The 18838-nt window shown below is 26.9% G+C and overlaps 1 protein-coding gene across 1 annotated transcript in view; it reads right to left on the bottom strand.

The window, feature by feature from the left end:
- Nucleotides 1-18838, bottom strand: part of LOC111675808 (homeobox protein 2) — a 162385-nt gene that overhangs the window by 8824 nt on the left and 134723 nt on the right. Inside the window, exons 11-13 of the mRNA XM_046949238.1 lie at nucleotides 16222-16465; nucleotides 2924-3004; nucleotides 2064-2176 (exon numbers count right to left, since the gene is read on the bottom strand). Of these exons, the coding sequence (XP_046805194.1) occupies nucleotides 2064-2176; nucleotides 2924-3004; nucleotides 16222-16465 (438 nt within the window). The remainder of the gene's footprint in view (nucleotides 1-2063; nucleotides 2177-2923; nucleotides 3005-16221; nucleotides 16466-18838) is intronic.

Here is an 18838-nt window from a genome sequence, read left to right as displayed (position 1 = left end):
ACTACTGACAACAAACCTATACATAGTATACTATTTTATAAAGTTCACAGACATATGCAACAACACTACATATTAAGACAAAACACAAAGCAGTGATGCTTTTATCTCAAGTGGTCAAACAAAATTTCGAAGAAATTGTTCTATGAGAGCAAAAAGTGAAATAAAAACTGGAGGACGAAAAATCAAAAGTGACGTAGAAATTTGATTTACAATAGCTATTATTGCCATAAAGTGCTTACATATGCCATTTGTGGGAAAATGTGAAAATTTATATGTATGTATAATGCTGCTTCAAACCTAGAGAAATTCAATATTCTAGACATCATACATTTATAACTAAATTTATGTATTGGTTTTTCCTAAAATTTAAAATAAAAAATTTTAAACTTTAAAATCAAAGCAAATATGTTATACATAAGTATAAGGTTAATGTTTGAAGCAATTCAAAGTTTTATAAAACCACCAGCGTTTATGCTACTGTTTGCTACAACCAAAAATTTTGCTGCTTCATTTCACCTCAAGTATACCAATTGGCTTAAATAACTTTCTGAGTCGATTTAGCTCTCAAGAAATTTAAGTTCCCAAATTAATTTTTTCGGAATTGGTCTCTTACGAATTTCCTAACTTTTGTTTTGAAATTTCTGAAAAAAGTGTGTTATAAAAAAAAAACTTTTGTGAATTATGTTCCGTATGAAAAAGATAGTTTATCAAAGTGTACCCTTTAATTAAGGAATTTTTATTTGACAATCTTTTGATTTAAATTTTTATTTCTGCACCATATAAATTACATTTTTACGATAGGACCAAAATAAAAGAAATTGAAAAAAAACTTAAACAGATTATTCATTTTCCATTTTTCCTTATTGGTAAATTTTGAAATTTTATAGAGATTTTTCTATTTTACTGAAAAAAGTTACTTTGTCAATCCTTTGAAATCTTAAAAGTTTTTGTTTGTATTAATAAATGTAAGTGCAAAATTCAAATAAAAGTAAAAATTAAAAAAAAAAAAAATAATACAACTGGAATGTGTGCGGAGAAATTTTTAATAGAATTTATACTCTATCCACAATTTAGAATTTAGTAAATTTCTCATTCCCAACTGACCATTCGATGACGTTTTAAAAACAGCATTTTATAAAATTATTTTTAGTCCACAGATAAAAACAACTTAAGGTGGTATAGAAGTATTTTAATATCTATCATTTGCAATTTTTTTTATACTATAAACTATTATTTCATTATTGTTCTTAAAAATGATTCTTTTCTAGGCTATAAGTAGAAAGCCTATTTTTAAGTTGTATATATGTATGTACTAGTATCCAGCAATTTATATAGAGCAACAAAATATTTTAAGTAATGCTTGTAGATGAAAAATGTTGGTTTTTAAATGTAAAATATTTTTTGTTCCTAATTACAATTCTTTGCTCTTGCAGGCAGACAAATTAAAAATAATTACATTTTATTCTGGTTACTCGTAAGTTGCAAGAAAAAATGTATTTCACTTGTAGTACAGACACATTTTTAGAGACGTTACCAATGAGTTTACTATTATATTGAATTAATAAATATGAATTTTTCCAGTTACATATTTGTATAAATATGATAATGCATTTATCATGTAAATCTACTGGAATCTAGAGGAATCACATACCCAGCAAAAAATCTTTGTAAGGGAAATTACAAGTACTTTTTTAACTCTCTATTTATAAGGGAGCTTAGAAGTATTTGCTCCAAATGTCATCACCGTGTTAAAATACTAATTAAGAAGTAATGAAAAGAGGTGTTATCAGCATTTTTACTCATTTCTTTCCAATGAATGTTTTTTGCTGGGTAGCTATCTGTTGCAAGCATAATAGGCCACAAATATTACATAAAATGAGCTTATGCTTATAATTGAAAAATTGTTTCTAGTTGCTTTTTAAAACTATAAGTTAGTTTAATAGGAGGATCAAATGCGAAGATCAGGCTGAAGATCGGGACTGTTGTGTGTTCCTTATTTAAATAATAAAATTTTAATATATTACAATTTTTTTTTTTTTTTTTTTTTGATGAAACTAACTTACTTAAATGTTTCATAATGATGACGATCCATGTTGCCGGTAAGAAAATCAAATACAGACATATCCATTAAATCCAATAAACGACGTCCTTCATCATAAGGTGGGATATCACGAACCTATATAAAAATAAAAACAAATCAAAAAAGTTAACAAACAATCAATTAGTTTTTCTTAATTAAACATTTTTAATTAAATTGTTTACTACTTTTACAACCTTTTTGTTTTTTTTTTTTTTTGCTGTCAGAGAATATAAAAAATAAAACTGTGTAAACATCTTATGTAGACTACATTTTAATTACGATATTTTAAAAAGCCATTAAGTTTGATTTAAATTTAATTTATCCCAAAGGTAGTGAAAGAAACCCATAATAATTTTGTGTACATTTTCTTTTATGGCGTTTTTATGAATGCAAATTATTTTTTACATTCTTCCTGCGTTTTCGCTGCAGTTTTTGTTTTGCTGTAAAAAGCAAAATTTCATTAAAGAATTTTTCTTTTAGTTTTTCTTGCATTTATGCAACATTATAAGTGGCATATTAAATTTTAATACTCGAAAGCAGTTTGCTTTTATGTTTATATAACACACATTCCCCAAACCCTGCTCGAACAGCTTTTTATTTGTTTTTAAATTAATGGAAATTAGCAAAAAAACGCAAAGAAAATGGCAATAAAGTGAAAACCTAAAGAAAATAGTCGGAAAATCTAAAATAATATTAAAAAGAAAAAAGCCGGTATGGTAGTAAAATAAAACTGACTGAAAATTTCCAAAGAATATGTAACAACCGGATTTCAAGAGAAAACAAACAGATGAAAGAAAATATAAAACTAAAATTAATATTTAAAAATAAAAAAAAAAAACTTACCATGGAACAATAGTTGGCATCAGTTTCCCATTGAGCCTTTCTGCGTTTGTGGTATGAACGACGCCAAGGATGACGCCAAACCTACAATGAAAATGGTGAGAAATGAAAAAAAGAAATAAAATTATTACCAAGTGTAATTAAAAAGAAGTTTCTTCAGAGGAGTTAAATACAAGTATTACTTGTCTATTATAATTTTATGTTGAAAAAATTATTTTAATTTTATTATAAATTCAAATTATAAACGTATGCTTTGACATTTCTATCTATTGGTTTTAGTGTTGAAAGTAGTTTTATTCAAGATGTTTAAAATGTTTTAATAAAATTTATTTAAATTATTATAAGATTTAGACTAAAGTTGTATAATTAAGCTTAATGTAAAGCCCAAAAACTACTTTCGGCCATATGACAGTGCTTTTCCTAGAAACTATTTTATATTGAGAATGTTTGAAGAAGATTCCGTACGGAAAATTTTATTTTGAAGAACAGTATTGTTAAATTGATAAAAAGACATAATAGTTAAAATTCAAAAGTTATCTAAATCGTTTACAATATTATAAATTTTTTTTTTTGTATTTTAATTACTTGTTTTTAACAAAATTTTAGTTTTTCCAACTAAATTTCAAAAGTAATAAAAATATCAATTGTAATATACAGCTTAACTAATTGCACCCAAAACTAAGACAAAAAATGTTTTTTTTTATTTATAAAATATTTACTACAAATTAACAAAAAAACCTTTATAAAGCAACCACAACTCTGTTTAATGTTTTAATAAAAATTCTCTCAATATTTTTTTTTTCAAAAGTTATTTTATTTATTTCTCTACAATAATTCTGAAAATTCTATTCCATTTTATTACATAAAGCTACTTGTGGGTCGTTTAGTTGCGAAATATGAATGGTTTAATATTTGTTAAGAAAAAAAGGTGTAGTTTTTTCTTTTTTATAAACATAAAATATTTTTTGTGTTTTGTCTGCAAAGTGATTTTTTTTCGTACATTTTAATGGTAAAAAAATTGCTATCAAAAACTAAACCTTTGTGTGTGCTACTATAAATAGTATTTTCGGAGCTTTCTTAGTCAAGTAAATAGCGAATGCAGCAGCACCTGCTTTTCATCTTCACTAGTTTTATATTTCGTTTTTTGCTTTCTTTTATTTTGTGATCCGAAAAATTTTTCGCAGCATTGAAGCACCGGATGTTGAATGTTGTAAAAATTGTAAACCACAAGATTTTTTTCTCCATTTTTTATGTGTGAAAGAAGAAGTGCTTCCGTTTTTTAGACTATTGCACTATTTTTTTTTTGTGTGTAATGACCGGGAGAATTATAGCATGCCTTACAGTATAAAAGTTAAAAAATAAAGAGTTTTTTTAGATTTTTTTTGGCAAGGGAAAATATTAAATTGCTTAAAAAATTAAGAAAAATAAATAGAAAACCAAAAAAAAAAAAAAGAATTAGTAAAAAGAAAAATATGAACCGGAATTGGCCAACATTGACAGGAACAATTTCGTTAAAGAAATTATTTAGTAGTCAAATAAACCAAACAACGAACTAACTAACAAGTTCAATAACTAACTAACTAACTAATTCATTAACTAACTATTTAAGTAACTAACCAAATAATGATGACATTGGAGGCAAGCAAATACTAAACTCGCTTACAAAAAAGATGTTCACACAGAATACGAAACCGCTCTTCTTGTTCATTAATTCGCTGTTCTAGTTACAACAACACTGCTTAGTTATTATACTCTACATCACTATATTAAGTAGGATATAATGACGTTTATGCTGATGTTCATATCGCACAAAAATAACAAGTTATTTTAAAGTACTTTTTAGAACAGATTTTGTATAAAAGTATAAATAGACGTTTTTTAACTGATACTACCTGTTTTATTGTGCGTTGAGTAATGACTTTCACATTCAAAAACTATTGACTTTCTGTGTGTGTGTAAAAACAGTTGCTAGCTCAAGTCATTATAAGAGTATTTAAAAGTAATAATGTAGACAGTATTTAGAAGCCATTGAAAAGTAAGAGATTTTGCTAGGTGCCACGGGTCACCTCTTCCTGAATTGCAACAAACCACACTAACCTCAAAAGCAAAGGAAAAAAGTATTTGAGAAATAAAATAATAATAATAAAAAAATAAGTTTACCTTAATTGAAAAATTGTTTGGCATAAAAACATTCATTGTCTGTATATGCATCGGACGGGCTATACAATACATGTGTAAAATGTGTATATGTTTGGGTGTATATAGATATTAAAATATATATATGCATTCATATAAGTTAAATGTATGAGCATGAGTTACTAGTAACTACTTAAATGTAGAGAAAAAGGACTTTTCGTGAACAGATCCTTTACCGCATAGGTTGTGGTTTTTTTTACCCCAACTGCAAATAAATCACTTATATATTTGTATGTATAGATAAATAACACATATATTTAGACTTTTTTATTTCATTCACTCTAACACCGTTCAATATTTACAAGCATATGTGTTTGTGTGTACGTATATACATATGTACATAGTTATCCTCAAATGTTTCTTTGTTGAATATTATACTAGTTCAATATTTATCTTTAGTAGTGTGTACATATGTGCAATCTGTAATTGTGTACATTAGAGTGCTACAAAGAGATACGTTTTAGCTTAAAGTGTATCGAATAGCTGAGGACTGTTACAGATTTTAAATTTATGAAGACCTAAACGTTTAGGTGGACATCATACATATAATAAAATACTGTTATTGATAGAATTTTTAGTGAACGAACAATATGTGGCGTACTAATACTCGGGATATTATTTTTTATCCACATAATATAGTAGCACTTTAATGTGTTAATATATTTGTTAGCAAATGTGGAAAAAATAACCTATCGAAATAGTGTTACATTCTAGAGCACAAGAAGAACTTATCAAATATTTATTTAAAACTTTGCAGATACATATTCATGCCCATATAGTTGCTAGTTTATGTGTTTATTGCAAAAAACTAGACATCTGGTTGGTTTGCAGAAAATAAAGGAAAGAAAATAAAACTTTAAAGGACTTCTTTTGTTTGACCACATTAAGGTTATTGATATTTTACATTTTCCTTTTTTGTTTATTTCATTTGCAGTTGCATGCAGAGACATTTCTATCATTTCGATAAAAATTTTTCCAGACAAATAAAGCACATTTATTTATTGAACATCTATGAATTATAAAGCTATCCACAATAAAGTTCTAACATCCTTGTATTATTAATGTTTCTAGAAATTCAATTATTAAAAACCAACAAATTTAATTTGATTTAAAAATTCTAAAGTAACTTCATAGATTAATATTTTATATGGAAATTAGTTAGCAGAAAATGAAACAAATAGTTGACTTTACAGAATTTAAAAATATTTAAAAAAGTACCAGAAATGTTTAGTATAATATTGTAAGGATTTGAAGAAAAGTATTGATTAAATAAGCTAAATAAAATTATTTCGATGGTACTAGTATACTTTTCGAAGTTTTTTTTATCAATATATATCAGAGTTCAAGTCATTTATTTTTATAGCATTTTTTCTTATGATACTGATAGTAAAATTTCTTAAGAAGCCAACATTCTACCAAAAAAAAAAAAAAATTGGGAAGTAAAATTGAGAAAATTCGCTTTTAAGTAAGTAACGGTATGATATGTTGTGGAATGGGGGCTAGGCAAATTTACTTCATGGAAGTACTGAAGAAGTTAATTAATTTAAGTCAATTAAAGGATGCAATTTTTATGTTCTTTTTTGGAAGATTTTAGGAAGTGAAATTTTAGTATTATACAATATAACCAAAGCTTGGAAAGAATGAATTCTATTTGGAATTAATTCCCTTATATTTTTAATTCGGCTTTAAATTTTTGAATGTATCTTTCTTTAAAATCATTCTTTGAATTTAAATTCTAAAACTGAATTCCTAGGTTTTATATTCTATTGAATTAATTTAGTAAGAGAATTCATTCTTTATAGGAATGAAAGAAAAAAATTTAATTCAATTTTTAATATACAGAATGCTTTTGAATTATAAAACAAAACTTTCATTCAATCTATTTCAATTTGAAATTTTCAAATTGAATGGTTGAAAAATTTTTAAATTCAATTTGTAACAGATTGAATTCAAACAAAATTTATATTTTCAGAAGGAATTTAAAAATCAATAGGAATTGTTGAAATTAATTTTAATTCAATTTGTTACAGATTGAATACAAACAAAATTAATTCATTTAGAAGGAATTTAAAATTTAACATTCTATAGGAATTAATTCATTAGAGAATTAATTCAACTACATCGAAAGCTTTAAGAATTAATTCTAGGAATTAAATCAAAGGGAATGAGTTTGAAGAATTGTTATTTCTTTAAAATATAACTCAATTTCAAATAAAGAATTAAGGAATGAATTCTTTCAGAGCTTTGAATATAACATATTAATAATATTAATCAATTAAATCCAAAATAAAATTATTTTAATTCAAAAAATTCCAGTTCAAAAAATATACCTTCAAAAATTTATTATTTTCGCTTCTTTGACTTAGTGGTACTTTTAAAGCGGTAATAAATGTTTTTTTTTTTTTTTTTGGAAGTACTTCGTTTTATTTGGGGTGAGTCAAATTATCTTGAAAATTGCGATATGTAGCGTGTGATCTAGGTTTACATAGATAGACACACAGACAAACGAACGGGCGGACGGATAGACGTATGTTGACACCTATAACATCTATTTACACTGAGTACAGAGTGGACCATCCTTAGTGTTAATACCTAATACATGCATTATTTTAAAATGTGAAAAAACTAACGAAAAGGTTTATGTCAATGTCTCATTTTTTATCATCATTTTTATTCATGTTCTTGTTTCATCTGTACATAAATCTGCAGACACTTGTGTTGATTTCTTTTGTTTATTTATATTATTTCTAAATTTATTATGTTCCAAAAGCAGTTCATACTTTCTTCATTTATAATTTATGCCAAAAATACTAATAAAATTTTTATTAAAGTTGTGTTAGTGAATGCGTGTATATTTAATAAAAAAATACTTTATAAGGATTACAAATGTAAGACTCGGTATGCGTAGAAGTGTTTTAGTATAATCCTTATTTATTTTAACCCTACAAATGTCAACAAAATATATTTAGAGAATTTCAGTGATTAATGGAAATTTAATAAGGTTAAAAAACGGATTGTGTTAGTCATGAATGTTAAACAAAATATGAGAGACATATTTATAATAAAGCGGTAGAAACAAAAATAATCTTAATACAAAACGGCAAAGGTAATGCAAATGTAGAATTTTAAAGAAATATTAATACCCAGCAAAAACTTCAATACCAAAAATTGAAACTCTCTTTGTAAAATAAAATTCAAAAGCAACAAAAATGAAATGTCAATAAATTAATAAAAAATTGTGTTTCCAGTTCATGAAAATTAAACAAAATTCTAAATTAAAAGTGATTTAAAACTATTTTAAAGAATTGCAGTTTTTTGTGGATAACTACAATTTCGCGTACGGTCCTTAAAAGTGACCAAAAAAAATCTACGGCACTAGTAGATGTGAAAGAGTAATTTCCTATATGTGAGAGTTGGACTACTTGTTATACTTTGCATAGGGATATAATATTATAACTCTCGTATGTGTTATAAACAAAGTTCGAAAACAACATGTTAAGGCCAAAAAGCAAGTACTATTATATTATATAAGTAATTACTAAACGCACTCTGAATAATCCAGACGGTAGAAGTCTTTAAAAAGTTGATGAATAAGTATAAATAATTACCGTTTTTGCTGGGTATTTTTGTAGTTACTTAGGTTTTGCCTGCATTTAAAAACATTAATATCCTATATTTATTTATTTCTACGAAGTTTTGTTCGCCCTTTAGAATAAAAACAATTTAATGTGAAAAAATATTTATAAACAAAAAATTTTTAATAATTTTACTCTTAATAATACACATTTTTACTAAAAGATTTTTAAGTATTGTTGAGTGATTTTTAGGAATAAGCGCAATCAAAATATTTACATCATTTTGGAAATTCATCAGGTTTCAGCACAATATCATATAAGTATTAGTGAAATCAAAAATGCTAATTTAATTTAAGATTGAAATTTTTGAAAAGATTTACCATTTATTCATATCATGAAACGTATGATTTATAAATAATTTTGTCATAATAAACATACGCCATAGGGCATTTAAGAATAAGAATCCAAAGTAAACTTTTTCTTATAATTTTTCTTTTGAAAAACATAGTTGAATTATACTCAGGTGGTAGAGAAATAAAATTATATATTTTATTTTTGACCAGCATGAGCGAAAACAGCAACAAAATAAACGTTCAAAGGTTAAAAGAAGACATTAAATGCACACATGTATATATTTATATACAAAAAGGTAAAAGATTTATACACACTCTAACATATATGTATAAATACATGTTGGTCATACTAAATTATGTAATATGTAAGTATCTCCCAAAAAACAACATAAGAATAAAAGGGATTTTTTTCGCATATATATTTTTCTGTATAGAAGAACTAGTGGTTGCTTAAGTTTAACCTTTTTTGTTATAATTTAGTTGTTTTGTTATTTTTTATTTTTAGTTTAGTTTGCTTTTTTGTTTTGATATGTTAAATAATGCTTCTAAGCTGCTTATGATAATGCAAACGGTGTTGTAAAACTTCTGAAAGGAAACCGGATAAACTAAAATAAAATACAGTGACAAAGTAAAGAGCAGCAGAGTATTAAAATAATAAAAAAGGAGGTAAAAAAATAAACAACAGTAAAATAAACACTAAAATAAAAATATACTTATATGGATGAAAAAAGTACTAAAAGCTACATTTAAAGGGTGTTTTTAAGTGGAAACTATAAACATTTTTGTGAGAAATATTTTTTGTACTTTTGTATACAAATAGAAAAAAGACAGTATTTTTCTTCATACAGTTCCCGTACCCGTTTCGCCTCAAATTTGACTTTAATTAAATTTAAATATATGTTATGTCCGTCCGTTCATGTAAATGTCGTTATTAAAGTACCTGTCGAAATTATTAATTAAAACTTGACACAAATATTTCCTGTATATGAATTATTAAATTGTATAACATTCTTCAGAGATATCTTTTACTCAAGGAACTTTTTAAATTAGTAAAAAATATAATCTATCTTTACAAGAGTAAGGAAGACAACCAATCCAAATCGGAAAAGTAGTTTAGAAATATGATTTTCAACTTTATGAACTTTTAGAAGAAACTTTTTACAAAAGTAACTTCTTAACCGAAGGCAATCGGAACATTTCGGAAAACTTTCTCGAATTTCATAGAAATCATAGAGGATTATGTTCAAAATTGCACTTTTTTATTCAAATACAATTGCCCCATATGAATTGAAATAAAACCTGATCAATGAAAAATGTAGCAAAAAAACTTTTTAAATGAACTCATAAATTATGTAGAGTATCATACTTCCAGACAAAATCGACCCCACTTTCATAACATTATCGAAGTGACTATAGAACTAATGACAAATTACAAAACTTGATGTGTATTTTCTAGATTTTAACACGCTTGATTATAAAAAAAAATATTAAAGGCATTTTGCTTAACAAATCACCCTGTTTGTAACAATTTAAACTAAATACATGAAAAGGATTTTTAAAGCAACGGCAGCTACCAACCAAACCAGCATACAATCTTATTGTGTTATTCGGGGTTTTTTATAAGTATATTTTGTTTTTATCACATCCCTACTTTATAAGACTGCCACCAAAAGTAAAGTAAAATTATAGTTTGTGTATGGTCAAATGCAAAGTAACTCATATTAATGGTATGATAATGATAGAGTTTTAAATACCCTTTTAAATAAATAGAATTATCACAAGAGATCAATTATCACAAGGTTTATAACAGGCTAAGGTTAAAAGGAAATAAAATTTCCTAACGATTTGTCATTTAGTGATCATACAGCTCTCTGAAATTCTTAGAAAACGAACGTTTAAAGATTTATATACAAAACAACTATTCAATTAACTTATTCTTGAGTGAATCAATATACTAGAAAATACTCCTGTCCATATTCTTATTAAGTATATATGTATTAATTATTATACCTTATAGATTTATAAACAGTGGACCTTTCTATGCTCAAGTCTATAGGTGCATAGAAAGATCCACAGATGAGTCAATAGACTAGACCGCAGACTAATCAAAATTTTAGTGTATAAACCAGTTCATATACAATTTAAATATAACTCCTAGACAAGTCCACAGGTTAGCTTATAGTCTAGCCCGTGGACTTGTTCATATACAAGACTATTAAATACCAGTTTAGTAAAATTTTGGTGGACGGATTTACGTCTACATTAATTGATAATAATTTCATTGTGATATTAGTGTTTATAAGTGAAATTTGATCTTCTGAAGGCGACTTCCAATGATCATTACACACATCTTTGAATGGGTTAAAAGGAGTCCTAAACAAAATAATGGACCAATTTGAATAATTTTCAATAGGCATTGGTTACAGACTGTCGATAGTTTAACGTGAGCACCTGCCGTGTCGGCCTATCTCACGGTGGTCTTTTTCATCCACTGGGTAGACTTGAGAACGGTCTACCATCGCCCCTTTGTCTTCAATGAAGACGCAGGTGGCAATTTTTGCACATTGGCTATGACCGGTACCATGCGCAAGTACTTTGCTGGAGTATTCGAGCTATCTAATCTCTTGCCAAAGTAGTCACGTTGTAAGACAACCACACTACTATGGCAACAGCACCTAGAGACGTAACCGGTGGACCGAAGCACGATCCATCAATAAGCCGTAGACATAGTTCTTACTCACAGTGACACGCTGTGGCAAGTCGAATATGAACAGAGTAAACTCTGAACATATCTGGACAAGGAAGGAAACTTAATCGGTATCTCTTGTATATGATATCTTTCATTCATAATCATTCAACCCAGCACACTTCTCATTCATACGACACATTCATAGAGAAAAACATACGACACATTCATTTAGGTATACGGGTGGATGAGTCCCGCATACCTCTACATTCATTCTTTATCATATACAATTGATACCAACTCATTTCCAACGCTTAGTCCCACAGTCACTCCTCTGTGGGGTATCTGTTGATTTTCGGCAACAGCACCGAACCTTATCCCGAAATATTGACTATTATCATGCATCAGTCTTTTAACCGCCACTTATTCTCTTCCCGCGAATTTGGGTTCAACCAACAGCCACTACGTGGATCCCGAAGGAACCTCAACCAACTGACCAGCCAGGACATAGTCCTGCGGGCAACTGGCCACCCGTAGTACCAGATTGTGCGGTGCTCTGGTCAGACCTCTGGCAATCTATGCAAGGACTAAGCCAAGCAGTAGACTGAAATCACCAATTTTTCAATCCCGGTCAGATTGGAGGTATTGGGCCCTCATTTATACCCCGGGAATGCAATAACACCAAGGCGGAGGTCTTCGCCAAGGTAACATGCCCCCGGGGGGAAGGCATTGGTTACAATTAAAGTATATGTCATCAAATTATCCTGAAAACAGCGACCTGCAATAGAGCAAAATGTTAACAAAGACAGATGGAAGGACATAGCTAAATTAATTAAGAAACTGATCAAGAACTGGTATACTTTCAGGTAGATTAAGGAACAATGTTACAAATATCAGCTTAAACGCACAATACTCTTCACACTATAGTGTAGGGTATAAAGACAAACTATTCGGAGTTCTCTCATTTGTCACTCGATACCGAAGCCTACTTCTAAATAAAATGACATATAAAAATTGTAAATTTATAAATATTTATATTAATTCCAATTTTTTAATAACATACTATGAAATTACTATTTGTTTTCGTTTTCGTGCTGTGTTTCTAAATTAAACTTTAAAATGCTACATCACAGGAGTCTTTTATATTTTTGTTTGTACATGGTAAGTACAAACAAAAAAATTATATTCTCTTTCTTTGGTTTTTACTTTTCTTTTTTAATTTCATAAAATAATAAAAATATTTTAAATGCCACAAAATAATCTCATGTAAAATACACACTTGGGTATAATTCTCCAAAAAAACTTTTGTTAGAGTTTTCCAAGTGTTTGTTTATTTTTGTTTATCCTTACTTAAGAATTTCTTTAAAATATTTTTGTTTTTCATAAGATGTGACTGAATGTTAAAGTAATGCTGAACTAAAGTCTTTAGTATAAAAAACATTTTTATCCAAATTAGAGATGTTTGTATTTATGTATGTATGAATAATAAGTTAGTGGGTTTATTAAAACCTCATCAAAGTCATAATTATGTTTTAATTTTTAATATTAAAATAGTATATAATAATTTTAAATTATATTTATGTCTATAAAAAATCTAACAGAAGTAATAAATACTTGTCTGTTCAATAACTAAAAGTTGTTACTAGTTTTGTAAATTTGTTATGTGGAACGTTTTGATCTAAAGAATATATATTTCCCTGAAATAAATGACATGATACATACTAGTACCCAGCAAAAATAAAACTAAGTACTTTTAAAAGAATAACATTTATCACCACTTCAAAAGAAGCACTAAGTGGATTTGTTTACCTTCTATGAATGTGTGTTTATTGACTTCCAAAGAAGCGAAAACAATTCAATTGTGTTTGAAATTGAAGGTACATTTTTTGTATTAAAATCATTATATTTTGGAGCTGTTTGTTAAATGAGTGTAACTTATTTATTTATATTGATATTATTTAAGTCAAATTAGTTGTATTTAAAAAAATACAAATTCAATACCTTATAACTTCTAAATGAAGAACATAATAATTACTTCCTGAGAATGACATCAAATGTATTGAATTTTGACTGTGTTGAAAGCTTCACTTCTTCAGATCATTTTCCATTTCCCTTCTTTGGAAGTTCTTTCTTTGCCGGGTAGTTAAATTAAGGAAAAAACAATTAAAAAATATAATTATTTTATATTTTTTTATATATTTTTAAATATATTAAGACCACATTTCCATTCAAAGAACTCTAGCTATCAAAATCATGTCTTAAATTGAAGGGAGCAAAAAGTGTTTCTGTAGACCAGTAAAATTATTGGTCCTACCCCCTCCTTAAAATCATTTTCCGAGAATTTCCAGGATATTATAATAAACAATGGCAAGGAAAAGTTCAAAAATTATGACTATCAAATCGAATGCATTTTTTTACTTAGCTCTCATACAACCGTACTTCTCGAATATAACTCTTGAACTCATAATTATGTAAAGCGTTCTAATATCTCTACAATCAGCACTCACTCAGTATTGTATAAGTCTAAATAATACTGCAAATTTTTTCATGATCGGGCGTTATTTGACCCAAGCCTCCATACAAAGTTCCTTGCAGAATGACTTTAAGACCATTATACCTACATAAGGATTCAGCTGAGCTTTAGAGTCTCACGGTTTTGTCTTTTGCATGTTTGGTCAACAAATTATAATTTTGTTATACTATTATAAAAATTTCTAACAAATGGCGATATAATTTAAAATTTTAAGTAAAAGCAGTTTTAAGTAAAAATTACAAACGGAATGATAAACTATGACACTAATTAGTGTCAAAGATAAATCGGTTAATTGAAATTTTTAATTTGAAGTTTTGTAATTCGCCATTTATTGACCGATTAACCGAAGGACAATTACCTGATTAATAGCAATATAAATAAATTATTGATAAAAAATATTTACATATTTCAGCTTTTTTATGTTTAATACGCCAGGGGGTTTTTACTACATATTAATTAATCGTTCTTTATTAACCGGTTAACCGAATGGCAATTAATCGATTAAAAGCAACATAAAATATTGATTTGAAACAATTACATATTTCGCCTTTCTTCTGTTGACAGCAACGTATGATTTTCATTTAATTAAAAGAACATTTTATAACTTATACGCCAGAGGGTTTTTACTACATACGACTAAAAACATGCACTTTGATTACATGTACTGACAGGATTATATTATATGTCATATATATTTAAAATATTATTTTAAATTTCAATATTTATGAGAAATTCACTAAAAACAATTTATTATCAATCAATATTAAAATACCTAAAATATTCTTGTTCTGATAACACTTTATTTTTCTTCAACACACACACTCCTACACAACACCTGTTTTAAATCATAACATTTTTATGACCTAATTTTATGACTTCCCAAATAAATATGCACAATGAATTGAAAACCTATAAAAATCTATTTAATAGCCTATATAAAAATAAGATTGAAAAGAAATGTTTTAAAACAAGCAGGTGTAAAATTTTACTTCTGCCCGAAAATTAAACTGATTATTTTACAGCTTTAAGGGGAAATTTTTCATACACATTTTAAAGAAACTCACTCAAGTGTTAAAAAAGAAAACTTATTAAATTATACACATTACTTTACAACAATAACACCGACAACCTCATTGATTGATGTACGGAAAATACTTAATATTTTGTTGGTTTCTTGGAAACATAAAGGTCAGTAAAATATCCTTGTATAATTTTTGTAAGTTTGCAAGTGCAAAACAAATTTAACAATATATTAAATCTTAAAGAAAAACTATTTCTTTACCATTTCATCGTGGTAAAATTTACATATATAAGAACAGGATTTATTTCTTCTTATTTTAGGTAATATTCAACGTTCGATTTATTATTGTACCAAGCCTCTGTAAAACACCTTCATATATTTATACTCACATTTCCAAAATATATTTTAGAATTTAAAGTATTGCAGGGCATTAAACTAAAAACGTTACTATAATCCCTGAAACATAATTTTTAAATAGCCAGGAGTTGAACATATAAAATTATAAATATACAAACTATTGTGGCTGTGTTTACAAACAGAAACAAGGAACACAATTTCTAACAGAAACCTAAAAAAACATTAATATTTTTTTTAAGAAAAAAAAATGAAATATTTTGTTTGTAAGGTCTTAAAATACAGAAAATATAAAAATTAGACCCAAATGTCATCATTAATCATAAAGAAAAAAATATATATTTATGTATATACAAATAATCTATATATATGACATAAATACAACACAATAGTATCAAAAGTGGGACGAGAAAAATTCTTTAAATGTTAAACAAAAATATTTTTTGCACAATTTTATTTCAACGAATGTTATTTCTTTAAGGGCCAAAGCATATTTGAAGAAAAAATTTTAGTTTTAAAAATTTTTATTTTTATATTAAAAATTAAATACATATTTATACATTCGTACTTTTGTTTAACTTACCTTTCTGCCAGCCTGTTCATAGGAGGGTAAAAATGCAGCAAAAGAACCTTCTAACATATCGGGATTACCGCAAATCGCATGCGATGTGTCACAGTAGTATGAACATTTACCATGAAAACATAAATTCGAAGAAGGTGAAACAAAGAAAGTTTTTAATAAATTATCATCGGCCACTTGATAAATTTCCGTGGTGATATTTAACAAACGACCAGTCACTGGCATGGCGCGACGAAAACCTAAAATTCTATAAGAGGAAAAGAAAAATAGAAATGATTTATTTAGTTTTTTTTTCATATACATATGATGTTTGTATTTTAATGTGTATGTATGTGTAAATGAACGAGACTACCTTTTGTATGGAAGTAAAATATAGTGTCAAATAATTGTGGTGGATTGAAGAAATATGTATGTATCTTAAACTATTAGTTGAAGACTATCTTGAAAATATATACAGACAAAAGATTTTCTAGGATTCTTATGATAATTTTTGCCATCAAATCGTTTTATATAAATATTAAAGAATATTGTTTATCTTAATTTTCAAAAATTTCAAAATGTTAGATAACATAAACGTTACAAATATAATCCCATCTAAGAAATATAAGTTTATATACCATTTTAGCCAACACTTTGGTCGACTACTAATAAGTATTTAATTTTTAGAATTTATAACGTTTTTATTGTCTCCTTTGAAATTTTCCAATTAGTTTATACTGAATTTTAAAATTGATAAAACAACATTTGGATCACAAAGCCTCAGATGTTTCCTTAAAATGAATAAGTCTGAGTTTGTATAAAATTAAACACAATTATTAAATATTTTTAATGTAATAGTATTTGTAAATTTCTTATTATTTACAATGACATCACCATAACATGCAATATTAACAAATTAAAGAATTATCTCTTATTCATATATCGGGCAGACCAAACAATTCTAACAATTATTGAATTAACAGGTTGTAGTATACATGTTTCAGTGCTGAGATGGCTGTCAGCATGTCATGCAAAATCTGTATGGTATATTTCTTTTTAATTTAACAAAAATTCTTTAGTTATCCCAATGAAAAGACACAAAATTCTAAAGAAATTGTAAACAAACTAAAAAAAGAACTAGAACAAAAAGAAGACAACAGCAATATTTCTGAAGTAGAAAATTACATTACGACCATCGAGAGTATTTACACATTTTGCAAGACAAAACATAAACAATAGATAAAAAATAAGACAAATATTTAACGAGAAGAATAATAAAAATAAAGAAAAAACACAAAATATTGTATAATAAAAATAAAAATATGTTTTTCATCTTAACAGGAACAAAAGACCAGAAGACATATTTTTGTTTAGGTTAGAGCAACAGAAAAAAAACTAAATAAAATATAAAAAAATCAAGACAAACAAATGAAAATAAAAAAGGACACTGCTCGGTGCGAGCGCACCAACACACATCAGACACCATTATTTATTTCATGGGTTTTTTTTAGGAAAACAAGCAAACCAACACCACAAAATAAAAAGAAAAAAATTGTGATTATAAGGGCGTTAGACAAAAGAAATATATTTCCTTGTACTATGACCACTCCAAAGACGCTAGTTTCAAGTGGGACTTAAATAATAACATAACATTCTCCTTACTACTGCAAATTATAGGGATAAAAAAGAGTACAGAGAGTAAAGCCATTTTCTTAAATTCAGAATCATTTTAGAATTACTAAATATAAGAAAAAAATAACTAAAGGAAAAAATATTGCTTATGACCCCAGAATTAAAATTTTAGTAAGTCATGTTTAAATAGTACCATATAGAGGTTTTCCCCATTTCTGAAACTGTGAACTACTACTATATAATATTCGTTACAGACTCCCTCTTTGTTTTATTTTGGATTTGGCGAGAGATGCTGGTGATGATAATGCAATAAACTAAATGTCTTAATACATAAATTTTTTGTTGTACATTGTATTTCATTATTTACCGGCATTGTATAAAAAGCCAATGTATACTCTTTAGCCAATGATTTCCCGAAAGAAAGTAGTTACATTCTTTACTACAACTAAAGTAGTCAAAAGTAGATTAAATTTATTCCATTTCGTTTTAAAAGCGATCTGTATTTTTAAAATTATTTATATATTTCTAAATGATAAGCAAATTATATAAGGCAGACACTTTGTATTGCAAGGTTGTGTCTATTTTAAGATGTGTGTTGTACATCCATATATATGTGTATGTAGAAGCAAATGTGGCTGTATTGTTTTACTTAATGTTTTTATATACAGACATAAATATTATCCTGTTGTTGTTTTTATTATTGTTTTATTATATTATTTTGTGGTTTTGTTATTGTTTTGGTAAACTTATGAACGTGTAATGTAGATTTTCTTACTACTTTGAACTTTTTGCTCGGATACAGTATGCGAAATAATAATTAAAACAGATTTGGGAATACTAAATTCGAATTTTAATTTTGTTAAAAAATGTATAAATTATTTTATTCAATTAAATATGTTTTTACTTTTGAGTTAATTTTTTTGTTGATTGTGTCTCTGACGATAGTGCAGGAATAGTTTAAATATTTTACCAATATAATTTAGTGGCGTGTCATAATGTCCATGTATTA

Source organism: Lucilia cuprina, chromosome 4, assembly GCF_022045245.1.
Source record: "Lucilia cuprina isolate Lc7/37 chromosome 4, ASM2204524v1, whole genome shotgun sequence".
Taxonomy (NCBI): Eukaryota; Metazoa; Arthropoda; class Insecta; order Diptera; family Calliphoridae; genus Lucilia; species Lucilia cuprina.
Note: the sequence above shows the minus strand (reverse complement) of the source record. Positions and strands in the feature narration are given on the sequence as shown.